The sequence below is a fragment of the Apiospora phragmitis genome (genome assembly GCF_038363925.1).
Source record: "Apiospora phragmitis strain CBS 135458 chromosome Unknown utg000007l:2111988.0-4706623.0:1.0-2598199.0, whole genome shotgun sequence".
NCBI lineage: Eukaryota > Fungi > Ascomycota > Sordariomycetes > Amphisphaeriales > Apiosporaceae > Apiospora > Apiospora phragmitis.
Window position 1 is genome coordinate 91,089 of NW_027117406.1, and position 13,438 is coordinate 104,526.

Sequence of the window (13,438 nt, forward strand, 5' to 3'; positions counted from 1 at the left end):
CGCTTGGTACTACTTGGCATTAAAGGCTGCATGGCGCTTTCACTTAGAGGGGGCTTGCTGTCGCTTTGTTTTCCGGCTTGGGTCTAGACCTGCATGACCAACAATGGTCAGTTACCCGGAGACGAATCAAGAGCAGTGGTTATAATAGCAAAAGCTATTTGTTAATATACGATAGAGAAGAGCAATGAATAGACAGAACTTCTGTTAATAATCTTTTCTTTAGCCCTCTACTCACAAAGGAGAGGGAAAAGAAGGATAAAATGTAAATTGAGAAGTAGGCAGGAATGCAAAGTGACAAGATAGGAAGAAAAAAAGTAAGCATTCTTCTGTGGACAGAAGAGCGTGGTACTTCTCAAATGATGAGAGTGGGATTCGAACCCACGCGGATTGCTCCACCAGGATGAAGATATTAAGGTGACCTTAACCTGACGCCATAACCAACTCGGCCATCTCACCGGTTGCTTGTTGAGTAATCTTCCGCTACTAACATACTCATTCATAGCCGCCTACCAGAAAGAATCTGATCTTCAGATTGGCAGGATAAGGACCATCCTATGCGATTGATTAAAATAGTTTTATGTTTTCTGTTGCATGCAAAACATGGACAACGAAGCGTGTCCCCAAAAGAAAACTGCCAGAGTATATTACTCCATGTCGCCAATGAACTTGTAGCACTACTAGAGTATTCCTGGCCACTGGACAACTGGTGGCGATGGTATAGACAGTTAACAAAACATCACAATCAAAGGGATTGGGAAACACAGATTGTCATGATCATCTCCCATTCTGAAACAACCTATCGGAACGCCTCGCTACGGGATGGTCTGGGAGGGGAAAAAGCAACCGCAAAAGGTAGCTGCGCTACACTACATCTATTATACATTTCTATGAGGGGCGACTCTCCCCTTAATGGCGGGCACTGACGCCAAAGAGGAAGGCGAGGTCGTTGCTGGAAAGACGACCAAGGTCTTTGGCAACCTTCTCATCCATGGCCCCTTCAACAATATTCCGTTTCTTCTCCTGCAATTCCATGATCCTGTCCTCCACCGTCTCCTTGATCAAGATCCGATGCACTTGGACAGGCTTTCTCTGTCCAATGCGGTAGGTTCGGTCAACAGCCTGCTTCTCGATGAAAGGATTCCAGAAGGGATCCAGAATGATGACCCTACTGGCGCAGACCAAGTTCAGACCGGCATTTCCAGCCTTCAGTGAAGTGAGCATGACCTTCATGTTCGGGTTCTCTGTGAATTCCTGGACTGCGTCATCGCGCGATTGAGCCGACATGCGTCCATCATACCGGCGGAACCGAAGACCGAGGTCTTGCTTCAGAGGGACTTCGAGCAGGTCAAGAAGCAGGGTCCACTGCGAAAACACAATCGTCTTCTCACCCGATTTCTGAATCTCCCTGATGACATCTATGCACTTGGTGATCTGGCCGACGGCAGCCAGATGTTTCGGAGGTATTTCAGATACTTCTTATGCGCATCGGCGTTATTCGTAGCGTCCTTGCGCAACTTGCCAAGCATGTGCGGTTCAATCTCTTCTTCCTTCTTGCCCCTTTTCTTCTTACCCTTGCCCTTGCTCTTGCCCTTAGTTTTGCCTTTGGCCTTACGGGACTTGGACTCGGATTTAGGCTGGTATTCTCCATCGTCATCATCATCCACGACGAAGTCTTTCAGGTTACCACGATCGTCAATATCGTCGCCATCTTCTGCCGAATCAGTCTCATCAGAGTCAGTGTCGGAGTCGGAGTCGGGGTCGGAGTCGGAGTCAGCGTCAGAGTCAACAACGTCTCCGTCGGCCTCTTCAGCGTCAGCACTGTCGCCACTTTGGGACATGAATGTGCTCTTGAAAGCCTCATATGTGATGCTTCTCTTCAAGTTAAACTCGCCACGGCAAATGATGCATTTCGGTTTGGCCCCTTCGTTTTCAAGCCGATCTCGCTGTTGATCCGAGCTATTCGAATGGAGTTGCAGACATTCGTGGCAGGCGTAATGGCCACATGGAACAAGGATCGAAGGGTTCCAACTAAGCTCGTAGCATATAGGACACTCGAATGGTGCTCCTTCCTCCTTGAGAGCACCAACTCGTGTGGTGTGGATCTCCTTTGCAAAAGTGGCCATATCCTTCTCCGAAATCTCGGTGTTGGTGAATTCCAGGTCGGTCATATGCAAGTATGGATGACAGCAAGCCTGGCGCAGCCGCAGCAATTTCACCAACACCATACTATAGTACTTGCCCACCGTGCCTGCTCGTAAGAACTTGCTGAACTCCACTCGGGATTGGGTGGCTAGGTCGTCATAGTATTTCTGCTCATCTTCGTTGAAGACGACATGATCAATCGTCTCCGTCTTGCCCGGCAGTGTGATTATCGGAGCCCCGTCAATCGTTGATGACTTGGTGCGCCGGAGCATGATAGCACGCAGCAGTACTTGTAGCGACTTCATGACCTTTTCTGGATTTTCGTAACTCTTATTCTTGGGATATAATGCCGCGAACTTCCGCTTGAACTCTTGTGGATCATCGTAGGGCTTGATCTGCAGGAAATGGATTAGAGAGCCCATTTCATCCACGTTGTTCATCATCGGCGTGCCTGAGAGACACCATCTGTGCTTTGCTGGAACACGACAGACCGCTCGGTGCCCCTGTGTTTTCTTGTTCTTGATCATCTGCGACTCGTCGACAATGAGACGCACGAATGGCTCTTTGGCGCAGAGGAAAGGGAAATTCGCTGCCAGAATATTCTTGTCGATTGGTTCACCTCTGGATATCTTGTCCTTTGTGAAGACATCCACTGACTTGTACTCTGTGGCAAGCTTACCGTAGGAAGTCAGCACAACATCGAACTTGCGCAGCTCATTATAGGACAACTTCTTCTTGTGGAAGTTGTGAACCTTGAGGGAATACGTGTGCTTGAGTTTGTCACCGATTTCCTTCTCCCACTGACGAATAAGTGATACCGGTGCAACAACAACGTTGGTGCCCAGACGACCGGGTGGGTTGTTGCGTGAGGGAGTACGATCATGTACCATAAGCGCAAGCGTTGAAATCGTCTTGCCAAGACCCATATCATCGGCGAGTATGCCGCCCCTCTTGTGTTCATCGGCTTCCATGCCTTTCATCCACTTGAGAGCAATCTGTTGATGCTTATATAGCGGTTCTTTCAGTGCAGGCGGCGTGTCATCGTATTGGTCACCACTGGCAGTGCCTGCTTCAGTTGAGATATTGGCCAAGAGTGCCTTTACTTGCTCTGATTCTGGTTCCATTTCGGTGTCATAACCAGGTGGATTAATGATGCGGTCATCTAGGGGATCGCCATGATCGTTGGTGCCACTCGCATAATTGTAATTATTCGTGCGCTGCACAAGCTCGGCCAATGAGGAAGTACCAGGGCAATAAACAGAGTTCTTAGCTCTGCTCACAAGCGGACTTGCAGTGCCATTAGCAATGAAGCCAGGGCGTCGCTGAGAAATTAAACTGTTCTCCGATGGTGATGCTGGAAAGAGAGAGTTAGATTCAAGCCGCTGTCGCTGGATTGCAGCATGGTGCGCAAGATCCCTAGGATGTATATTTCCGGCGCTGCTTGCGTGACTGGGCTGATCATCGGTGAGATCAATGAAATTGTTGTCATCAGTCTCCCAGGCTCCAGGCATTCGGTTTGCACTAGGCTCTGGCGGTGGTAGGCTATATGCCTGTGGGGAGAAATCGTCCGAAGAGGTTTGGGGCAACGAGCTGGGTGAATCCATTGGCTGAGGCTGATGTTGGCCCAGGTATTCTTGCGCCTCTTCTTCGTCCTGGCGAGCGATCATGTGGGCGAGCGCGGCGTCTTGTTTCTCTTGCGTCTGCTTCTGTTGATACGCAAGTTCACGCTGCTCATACTCGTATCGCCGAGCAGCTGATAATTCATGATCCTCGCCGATTGATGAGTCGTGCTCCTCGCCGAAATTTCCAAACAACTCATCTTCCCATGGGGCCTCTCCGTCACTAACTCGTTGCGACTTTGACTCTGGCAGAGAAGGCAGTCCGTTGTCAAGGTGATTACTGTACGTACGCTTCCGAGCATATTCATTACTGCTGGAGTCACCCCAGAGGTTTTGGCCATGGAAATCTATCCCGGAAATTCTCTGGGCATGGGGCACGGGGATAGTACGACGAGCACCAGGGGGCTCATCGCCGCTTGGTCCTGCCATGGCAGTGTTGTTGGTGCCTGTTCTGTGTAACGTTTGCACTGAGCCTTTTCGAGACAAAGAAACACTTAGTTAGTACTGGTGTGGAACCGTGAACAACAGAAGCATGTTGCAGTACTCGAAAGGGAAGGAACTGTGTGACTCGCCCCAGCTTCAAGGCAAGGCTGATCGTTTATGGCGAAGAAATGAGGTGATTGTGAGTGCAGTGAAGAGGAGAATGCGATGGAAAGGATGAATTGAGTTGCCCTTGTTACCTGTCTCAGGTGTTTCACCTAGAAGCATGTGTGAAGGAAGGCAGGTAAAACAGACTTGGGAATGGAAATGAGGAAAGTATGTGATTGTGCAGGTGTGTGGTTTTTTTGTAGGCTTGAGGTTGTGTTGTGTTAAAGGTTGTGTTCATAGGCGGGCAAAGACGCAAGCGGGTCGTGTTATCAATGGGGATGAGGCTTCAAAGAAACATGGCTTTTTGTTCTTAACCTACTTACCTTGCCTGGCAAGCTGGAGCCTTTTAAGCTGCCTTTTAATGCGAAGAATCTCAGCCTGGATTTCCGCCCGACGCTGCGGTGTATCCTCAGGTGTACCAGCAAGAGACTCTAGTAGGATCTCCTGCAGATGCAGCTCGTCTCTCACGTCTTCGTCACTTGCTGCAGCGGGCTCTGCCTCGACCCAGATGGGAACGGGCGGGCGACCAGGCTGTGCCATTGTGAGGCTGCGGCTTCTTCTTCTTCTTCTTCTTCTTCTTCCTCCCTCCTACTACAAGTAGACCGACATAGAACGAAAGGCGAGATTCAGATCTCCCGCAGGTGCAGTGCGCCTATGAGACAGAAGCTCCGGTCTGCGCTGGAGTTCTGCACTCTGCCAACGCTGGTGTCCTAAAAGGGCTGGTTGTGCAGGGAATAATGAAGACGATGAAAGGGGTCAGAATCGGTGCTAGGTAGCAGTTAACAAGGCAAGGGAAGTTGTATGGACAAGAGACAGCCATGCGCCAAGACCTGGGGGCAGGTGCAGCCTCGCCTCTTTCCTTGACTTTGCTCTGCTGTAAAACTAAACCTTTGGCAGTACCAGGTTCTTCTTGAGCCTTCTAGGGTGGCGGCGGTTGCCTGGAGCACCTTCCTCAATGCTAATTCGGTATGCAATCTAGGTAGTAGGTACCTATAGCACTGAAGAACAACAAGTCCCAAATATGTGCATTTACGTAACCTCAATTGGCTACGAGATAGCAATGGAATAATTAGCTTGGTAGTGGGAAAGTCGGCTGGGAATGAGATGGCTGGTTGGCAATTCTATACTTTACAGCAAAGGGGACAGCTGGATGGTTTATAGGAAGCAGGTATCGCTTTGAAGACTGAGGGAAAAGGGCAAAGCAGTTCGGATGGCAAGGCTTTTTCTATGTGTGAGCTCACCTATGTCGTTACGCATCGAACACCAGCCTGTTTAATCAATGAGTAATAACCTGAAGTCGCGTTCCATCTAGCGCGTTATTGCTCGTGCTTAAACTTTTCCTCGCGGCAGAGTGAATGCATACCCCATCTTGCCCATTCCTCGGTACATCACTAGGCTGCGTGCGGCTACATTCAATTCAATGTGAGGTCAATTTACAGGGCCCCCTTTCTATTTAGGTACTATATGTACCTTGAGAGGTGGGGCAGATTAGGTGCACCCATGAGCCCATTTGGGGGCTATTCAGCATGTACCTATGCCCATCCATGCACCTAAAAAGGCAATACTGGGGTCTTATAGGCTCATGGCAACCAACCTCATTACCTCCAGGCTTGTTTCACAAGTACTACAAGTAGCTAGGAGAGCTTGTCAGCTTCAATGTTCTACTGTATCCAACCCTCATCACCAGTTGATCTCGGTCAGTCTTTGGTGTCAGCCCTGTGTAAGTTAAGTACATAGCCAGGGCATATCACGCATCCGTGATCTGTTAGACTGGAGCCAATTGGCCCCCAGGAATACCTTATGTCTGGGACATGCATCCACGGCCACTCCAATTCAGGGCACATCCTGCCTATGCCTTAGTTACCTCAGTAGGACTTAATATAAAGTATGTAATCTACATCGGCGGCCTCCATCTAAGGCTACATGACATGGTTATTACTACATATTCACCTACCTTTATAGAGATCTCCCAGCCACGGGCTTTTGGCCATTGTTGTGTATAAGCCAGGTCCTATGGCATCGCTCTGATGCTAGCTGCATAGCGATATAATCATCCTAGGATTCCTAGGACTAGCAGATCCGGGAATCCCTAAAGACAGGAGGAGGCTGTAGGGACAAAGACAGCGTAATACTTAACACATATGCGTATGCGTATTATGATCATAGCATAACACACTCATCAGAAATCTCCTGTTTAACTGTATAGTTGTGTACCTAGTGTACTTCGAAAATGGGCCTTCACCGAACACCTTGTAAGCAGACCTTTGAAACGACAGACTATAGTTCTGGCATTGCTTAAATACCGGTCAAATTTGGGGTGGACCAAGTGAATAATGTATTCGTGGTTGGATATCATGAAGGATCAACGTCCTCTGCCTGCCCTCCCATATCTACACTTGATCACAGACTCTGTGCACCTTCCTCCCCCGTGACCTTTAGAATGGGCACCAACCGGCCAGGCTGGACTCTTTCCCACAAGCTGCCCTGGCCCCAGCTTCGGACGCCTCTGCTCCCCCATGCGGAACCTCAGCGCTCCGGGTGCGGCATGGATGGATCTCGTCCAGGGGCGTATAGTCTCTCCGGATGAGTTGGTCCACGTCATTTGCCGCCGCAACCGTTCTTGTTTTTCCTCAGGCCGGAGTGCCGCCCCATGTTCAAGAAGCAGAAGGATTCCTGCCGGAATGACAGGGTGGCCGGGTCGTCCGCATTGTACCATGCAGGCCAGTCCACGACCCGATCACGGCTGCTGCCGGTACTCTGCTATTGCTTTTACCATCATCGTCCATTGGGGGAAAAGTTGCGTCTGCGAAGTATTCGTCAGAGCCGACGTCGATGAATGGTGCGGCCCCTGTGACCGTCGTGAAAGCCCTAACCATTTGGTCGAAGCCCGTGCCGCCCAGACAGCTGTGAGACGCTTGTCGCTGCTCATTTCAAGCACGATATTCTCAATTCAGCGGTAAAAGGGTTTGTAAATGATGAATTCATATTGGCTAGTTGCTGTCTACTTACAACGTTGAGCATGCCACCTGACATTGCCCCGGGGTTAACCCGGAGTCAGTAGGCGGGTACGATGGCGTGAAGCACCGGACAAATGCTGGAATAAGTCGCAATATATAATTATACATCAAATCCCATTTAGTTCGATCATCATTTGTATTTGAGACGATCTTAGTAGAGCTAGAAAGATGCCGAGCTAAGTTGTGATTGATCAGTAATCTTGACTGTCGCCAAACCCTGGATGCGTGTAAGCAAAGCGCGGCATCTAGATATTTGATTTTATCAACTCACCTAGCTAGAATTCTCTCATCTAGCTACAGTTCAATGTTCGACTCGTAAGCATCGACCCCGTACATACAATCCTCTTGATCGCCGAAGCCTTACTTATGACAGCTTGAATTGCTTCGCAATCTCGATACCCTCGGCCAAGGTCCCGACCCGCGCATCAATGGCGTAGCCCTCAGCCTCCAGCCTCTTGCATTCGGCCCAGAGATCTTTGAGCGGAGTCGTGAAGACCTCGATAAACTCGTCCTCTTCCAGTTGCGGTTTGGGATCCTGGTTCTCCGACAGGCTCATATCGATGGTAACGTGCACCATGCGCAAGTTGGTGTTGCAGAATCCAGGGTCTACCAAGAGAAGAGAGAAAGATGATAGTTATGTGTCAGCATGTCGATTGTGGCAGGCAGATAAGTAAGCACAAAAAAGAAGACATACCGTTGAACATCATCGGCGTAGTCTCGGCGACCTCGGCCACGTATCCCGTCTCCTCTCTCAGCTCCCGGGTCGCCGCCTGCTCCGCTGTCTCGCCCTCATCAACCAGGCCGGCCGGGACTTCGATGGTGACCTTGTCAATGGGAGGCCTGAACTGCTTCTGGAGCACGATCTCAGGGCCTGCGATAGGGCTCGCGAACATCAGTCAGTCAACCAGTGTTGTCGAGGGAAGTAGGGAGAATTAGGAGTTTTTCTCCTGACTGACCCGTCGACTTCTCCAGGATGGCCACGATGCCCACTCCGTCAATGTCCCCGCCCTTGGGCCGCGTGCGCCTCTCGGCCGTCTCCCACGTCCGTTGCTCGCCGCGAGCATCCTTGTAGTCGATCCTGTGTGGAGAGCACGTCAGTTTCCATGCAACGTATAGAGGAACAATAGAAGCCCATGAACTCACTTCAGTAGTTTAATCCATCTAGCGTCGTTGGTGTCCTTTCGTAGGCAACCAAGTCAGTCATGAGTCCTGAGGAGGCTATGTCGAGTCGGAATTCGGGCGGACCCACTAGTGGCTGTGTAGAAACCACATTTGCATCGCTCGCTGACATTGTGTAAGGCCAAGAGCGTCTAGAAACTACGATGACTGTGTTGGGTATGAACCGGTGCGCAATGCTGCGGGAATTGTGATCACAATGAAAAAGAGCCTGGTTGAGAAGCGGTGGGGCAAGCGAGCAGGTGATGAGGTCAGGTATGTAGGCAGATCCTCTAAATCTTTGGGGCCGTGATCACCGACTTACCAAGCTTGTCAGTATTCTTGACTTGTCTCTTACGATTTGTTAGAGAATTCACTGCTCGTCCCATATCGAGCTGAGCTGCTTGTAGAGGTTTCGTTCATGTATTGAGGTCATTAGTCGTCAGCCAAAAGCCGCCTAAATAGCTACATAAGTTCTATACAAACTCCATGCCCTAGATAGCTCCCGACACGCTATGCCATATCGTAAGATTCGTAAAGAAGAAATCCTCCATCACAGTCGTAAAGAACGCCTAATGCCCCTTTCGCACACATCGTGTCTCCTCCAATAATTCTAGCACAATCCAGCTTCAACAAGAAACATATAAGCTCACTACAGGAGAGAGCCGGGTATCGACCGACCAACCCCAGCTCAAGGACAGGGAAGCCGAGAAATTGAAGTTCGCATTTTGACCATAGGCCCCAACATTCCAGCTTCACCTCTGCACTTCCATAGTTCCTCAGCGCAGGTATCCACGGACAGGCGGGCGGTCGTAGATGACTTCGTGTTCAACGATCCTCTCCCTCTCATCATCGTACTTGGATCGACGGTGTCGGTGGCGGCGCTCCCATCGGTCCCTGCTCTCGCGCTCCCACTCAATTTCCCGGGCCCTTTCTCTGCGGGCTCTTCGAATCGAGTCGGAGATGTTGACAAGCTCCAGAACGTCCTCCTAGAGAAAGAAGAGAATATTAGTCTCGAGACCGGTCATGGCTAGGTTGGTGCTACACAAGGGAACTTACATATCTGAGGTATTGCATGACGTAGAAAAACCATTCCGTCTCCTCGTATTCGTAGCCACACTTCTCGATGGCTTCTCGCACAACCAAATCTTTGGTGATCTCGGTCCACATCTCCTGCTCTTTCTTGCGAGGACGTCTCTCCCGGTCCCGGATCGAGATGCGCGTGTCATGGATGTCTTCCACAATGTCCCGATCCCGCGACTTGTCCCTGTGCGAATCATAAACCTGCACGCTGAAGCGATCTCGGTCTGAGACCGGCTCATTGGCACTAGAACTGCTGACCACAGTACCATCGCGCTCTGGGACAAACTTGGATCGCCTGACACCGTTATATCGCTGCCAGGTTACCTCGGCACTTCCGCCACCTATGCCGTCCATCTTAACTCTCTCGGTTCCGGGAGGTACATCGATAATGGACCAGTCCTTGGTGGCCCCGTTCCAGGCTTCGCCCATGCGGCCTCGCGAGTCAATCTTGCCGGTGATGTAGTCCGCCTCATCCGAGTAGTCTGGGCGACGCTCTGGTGCGGCAGATTGCGCTCGGCGATGGCCATGCTCAATGTCTACATGCAGACGGTTTCGGTTGCTCTGCACGAGTACCTCATCGTCGTAGTACGAGGGTCGCTTAGCAGGCGCAGGCCGAGAACGCTCTCTTGGTCGCGACCGAGAACGCATACGCTTATGAATGTCGACCTCGGTTTCATTGCGTGAGGTGTAGATGTCGATATCAGTCTCACGCTCCATAGTACGCGATGGTCGGGGTGCCGGCGCCGGCGGCGGTGGGCTCGGAACTTTGATGACGCCTATCGAATGTCAGTAAAGTAACGCAATATGGCCGGGATCTCGGTCATGCTTACCATGGTCAATATCTCGGTAATGAGTGATCACCTCGCGCTCAATGGTTGGGCCGCGAATTACTGGCGGGGCGGCCGGAGGCGGGGGAGACGGTGAGGGGCTGGGCGAGGGCACTCTCTCCTTCTCACGCTGGATGATTCGAATACGTTCCCGCTCCGGGTAGGAGATCTTTCCCTTCGTCGTACCATTTCGCGATGATCGACACGGACCATGGTACCAGGCGAGGGCGAACGCTCTCTTTCCATGAATCGTGGTCTCCTCTCCATAGTCATCGAGGGAGGGGCAGGAGACCGCTCACGTTCACGCTCTATGTATCTTTCGTGCACGTGGACTGGGCTGGGACTACGAGGCCTCCGGCGGTCAACAGTCTCGACCTCTCTGGCCCGAAGGACCATAGGCCCGGCTTCAGGTCGACGGCCCTCATCACGAAGGAAGGCTGGCGTGCGGGACTCACGGTCGCGGATAGAGATCTCAGTATCTTCGTACTCGCGAACAGGGGCTCGTGGCCGCGGGGGGAGAACTGCGGCGCTCCTCACGACGCTCGTAGATGTCTACGTCGTCATAGTCGCGACCACCACGTGGGGGTGCTGGGTAGTAGTTGCGATCATCGAAGTCCCTCGGGCGTCCGCCGCCGCCAGTCCTGTAGGTGGACATGCTTCAAAGGGGGAGAAAGGTGATTTGGAGTTTGTGATCTGGCAGGATGCTCCTGGAGGCGTGAAGTCGAGTTGTGTTCTTCAACCACAGGCGGTCAGGTGGGCTGGTGGGTTTGGACTGCGACAGTTGTCCCGCGCGGCGGGGTTGTGTTTAGGCGAGTGCGCTAGGTGGAAGCAGCAGCGGGCAGGGAGAATAGCGTTGTGCACCGGCGAAGTCTACTTGCAGACTCGGAAGGTCAGTGAAGCGACGAGAGCAAACAGATGACAGCTAAGCTTCTTGAGTTCAAAGGGATATGTAGGAGGGAGAAAGCAAAATCAGCCAAGGGTCCCGAAAGACGATTGGAAAGTTCGAGGCAGCTTCCACGGATGTCAGTTGGTCAGTTTTGGGCTCGGGTGAGTGGGCTGGCAGACCAACCAAGGACGGACATAGAGTCTTATGGGGAGGCCAAAGAGTGACTAGGAAAACGTCGTCATCCTACATGCAAGTGCTGACCTCCTCTTGTTCGTTGGGTGATATAGGGCCTGCGAACCTGCGACAAAAAAACGAGGGGGCAGGAGGGGGGCTGAACTTGGTAAAGGGTGGGCTCTCTTGGAAATGCCCTCCATGCTCAAGTGTCCTGCCCGGCCAAGTTGTCGCTCGATTGGTTGCATTAGCACCTGCCGAGCCGAACAAGCAAGAAGAACCAGGAAGAGGCAAGTAAAATGTGCATGCATTGCAACCTGCATACTTGGTACTGGTAGGTCCCTCTCGTATTTCTTGAGGCTACATGTCATTATCAACCGAACTGTCTCAGTGTCTGCCTACCTGCCTGCCTCCCTTCCATGCCAATCTGCGGTGGTGCGCTTGATCTCATCGTGTGAACGTTTTGGAGCAGGCCGTGAGTTGTTGGTGGGTAGTGCCCCGTGAGAAGCCCATCAGACAGCGGGAGAAAGCACTGGAGCAGGGACGTCTGATTGGGCACGAAAAAGCAACTAACACAGAACGGGGGTCGCTGGCGGCTGCAAGAACTGCATCTCGTCTCAGCAGTTGTGGTTATTACACAGCCCAGCAGTCCCAGACTCCCAGCCTGCTTCGCCGCAGTGCGAGCGGTGAAAGGAGGACTACACGGGTGACAGGAGTCAATCGAGTTAAACACATTTCAGCCAGGCCCATCCCAGTCAGCTGTAGTCGTAGTGCTGTTGCTGATAGTATTCGGTCGAGGAAAAGCCTGAAATGGAATGGAAAGAAGCGGGGACAACTATGCCTAACGATCAATACCAGTCCTGCGGGCGACATGTGCAAACATGAGGAGGTTTCAATCCAAACTGCCTACCCAACCCGCTGGTCCAGCGCTGCGCTAACCTTATACCCAACCCGGCCATTAGAAGCAAAGACTATCGATGTGGTGCGCTCTTCTTATCTTCCCATAGGAGCGGCAACCTGGGAGTCGGGCACCACCACAATGTACGGTACTTATACATATGGTAGCCTCATCACACTGGACCGGTCGCACCAGAAACAATCAATCTGCGGCTCATCTGTTTGAACGTGCTTTGTTGTGTTACTGTACCGTTGACATCCCGCTCGTTGACACACATCCCGCCGCGGCAGTTGCGACATAATCCTTGCCATGGTCTTTTGGAAGATCCGGTTTGTACCAAACTCAGTATCTTCAGACGGCCCAGAGACTCGCCAGACCCCTGCAAAAAGCTTGGTTGGGTGCTGGCCGTATTACGTCACAATTCCGCGGCTACCGGAAATCCAATGTCACGGTAGCATATACTAATGGCGGAGGGGTCTGGAATCTTCGGGTGATGCACTCACGATATCTTTCAACTTTCTTGCTTATACTCGCTCGATCAACCGAATAGGGTCACATCCAACTAGCTTAGTAGAGACTCAGTGTCTCGCTCTTCAAGGGAGTCATCCTGTCGCCAAATCCCTTTGTAGGCATAATGCATCGGGCCCATGACGACACTTGTCTTTTAATCATAGTCCGACACAAGCATTCAATGCATTGCGTACGCTGATCTCAGATGGCGACACTCTTTGACAATGAGGTGCTGGTTTCTGTCTCAACTCTTGTACTGTATCACGAGACAGATCACCGTCTCTTAGAGAGAGATTTTTTTTCCTTCTATGGCAGAAGTGGAAATGAGCTGAGATAGCCGACAAAGTCGTGGAGCCACCAAATAGCCCTCACAAAAGCACCCGTCGTACCCATGCTTGTTCTGGGTTCTTGACAAAAGATCATTCCCAGTGAGCAAAGGAACTCAGGATCTATCATTATGTGTAGAAAACGCTTCAAACACAACACAAGTCTCGATACATGCTTATAAATGCATGATAACATTCTTGTGCTGGGCAGAACTT

At 51.3% G+C, this 13,438-nt stretch overlaps 5 protein-coding genes across 5 annotated transcripts; all 5 read right to left on the minus strand.

Annotated features, from left to right (window-relative positions):
• Window positions 1-906: 906 nt before the first annotated feature.
• On the minus strand, window positions 907-4,190 carry PG994_007639 (uncharacterized protein; the record flags this gene model as incomplete). Its single annotated transcript, XM_066859048.1, has 2 exons — window positions 907-1,472; window positions 1,571-4,190. 2 exons carry the CDS (start codon window positions 4,188-4,190, stop codon window positions 907-909), a joined length of 3,186 nt encoding a protein of 1,061 aa, XP_066714535.1.
• Window positions 4,191-4,664: 474 nt separating this feature from the next.
• Window positions 4,665-4,889, minus strand: PG994_007640 (uncharacterized protein; the record flags this gene model as incomplete). Its single annotated transcript, XM_066859049.1, has 1 exon — window positions 4,665-4,889. The coding sequence occupies one exon, from the start codon at window positions 4,887-4,889 to the stop codon at window positions 4,665-4,667; it is 225 nt and encodes a 74-aa protein (XP_066714536.1).
• A 2,058-nt stretch (window positions 4,890-6,947) lies between these two features.
• Window positions 6,948-7,382, minus strand: PG994_007641 (uncharacterized protein; the record flags this gene model as incomplete). The annotated part of the gene is made up of 2 exons (XM_066859050.1): window positions 6,948-7,106; window positions 7,359-7,382. 2 exons carry the CDS (start codon window positions 7,380-7,382, stop codon window positions 6,948-6,950), a joined length of 183 nt encoding a protein of 60 aa, XP_066714537.1.
• A 348-nt stretch (window positions 7,383-7,730) lies between these two features.
• On the minus strand, window positions 7,731-8,657 carry PG994_007642 (MutT/nudix family protein; the record flags this gene model as incomplete). Its single annotated transcript, XM_066859051.1, has 5 exons — window positions 7,731-7,972; window positions 8,061-8,237; window positions 8,323-8,444; window positions 8,510-8,544; window positions 8,616-8,657. The coding sequence occupies 5 exons, from the start codon at window positions 8,655-8,657 to the stop codon at window positions 7,731-7,733; spliced, it is 618 nt and encodes a 205-aa protein (XP_066714538.1).
• Window positions 8,658-9,300: 643 nt separating this feature from the next.
• PG994_007643 (uncharacterized protein) lies at window positions 9,301-11,086 on the minus strand (the record flags this gene model as incomplete). The annotated part of the gene is given in 5 exon segments (XM_066859052.1): window positions 9,301-9,510; window positions 9,581-10,380; window positions 10,435-10,606; window positions 10,618-10,931; window positions 10,969-11,086. The coding sequence occupies 5 exon segments, from the start codon at window positions 11,084-11,086 to the stop codon at window positions 9,301-9,303; spliced, it is 1,614 nt and encodes a 537-aa protein (XP_066714539.1).
• Between the last annotated feature and the right edge of the window lie 2,352 nt (window positions 11,087-13,438).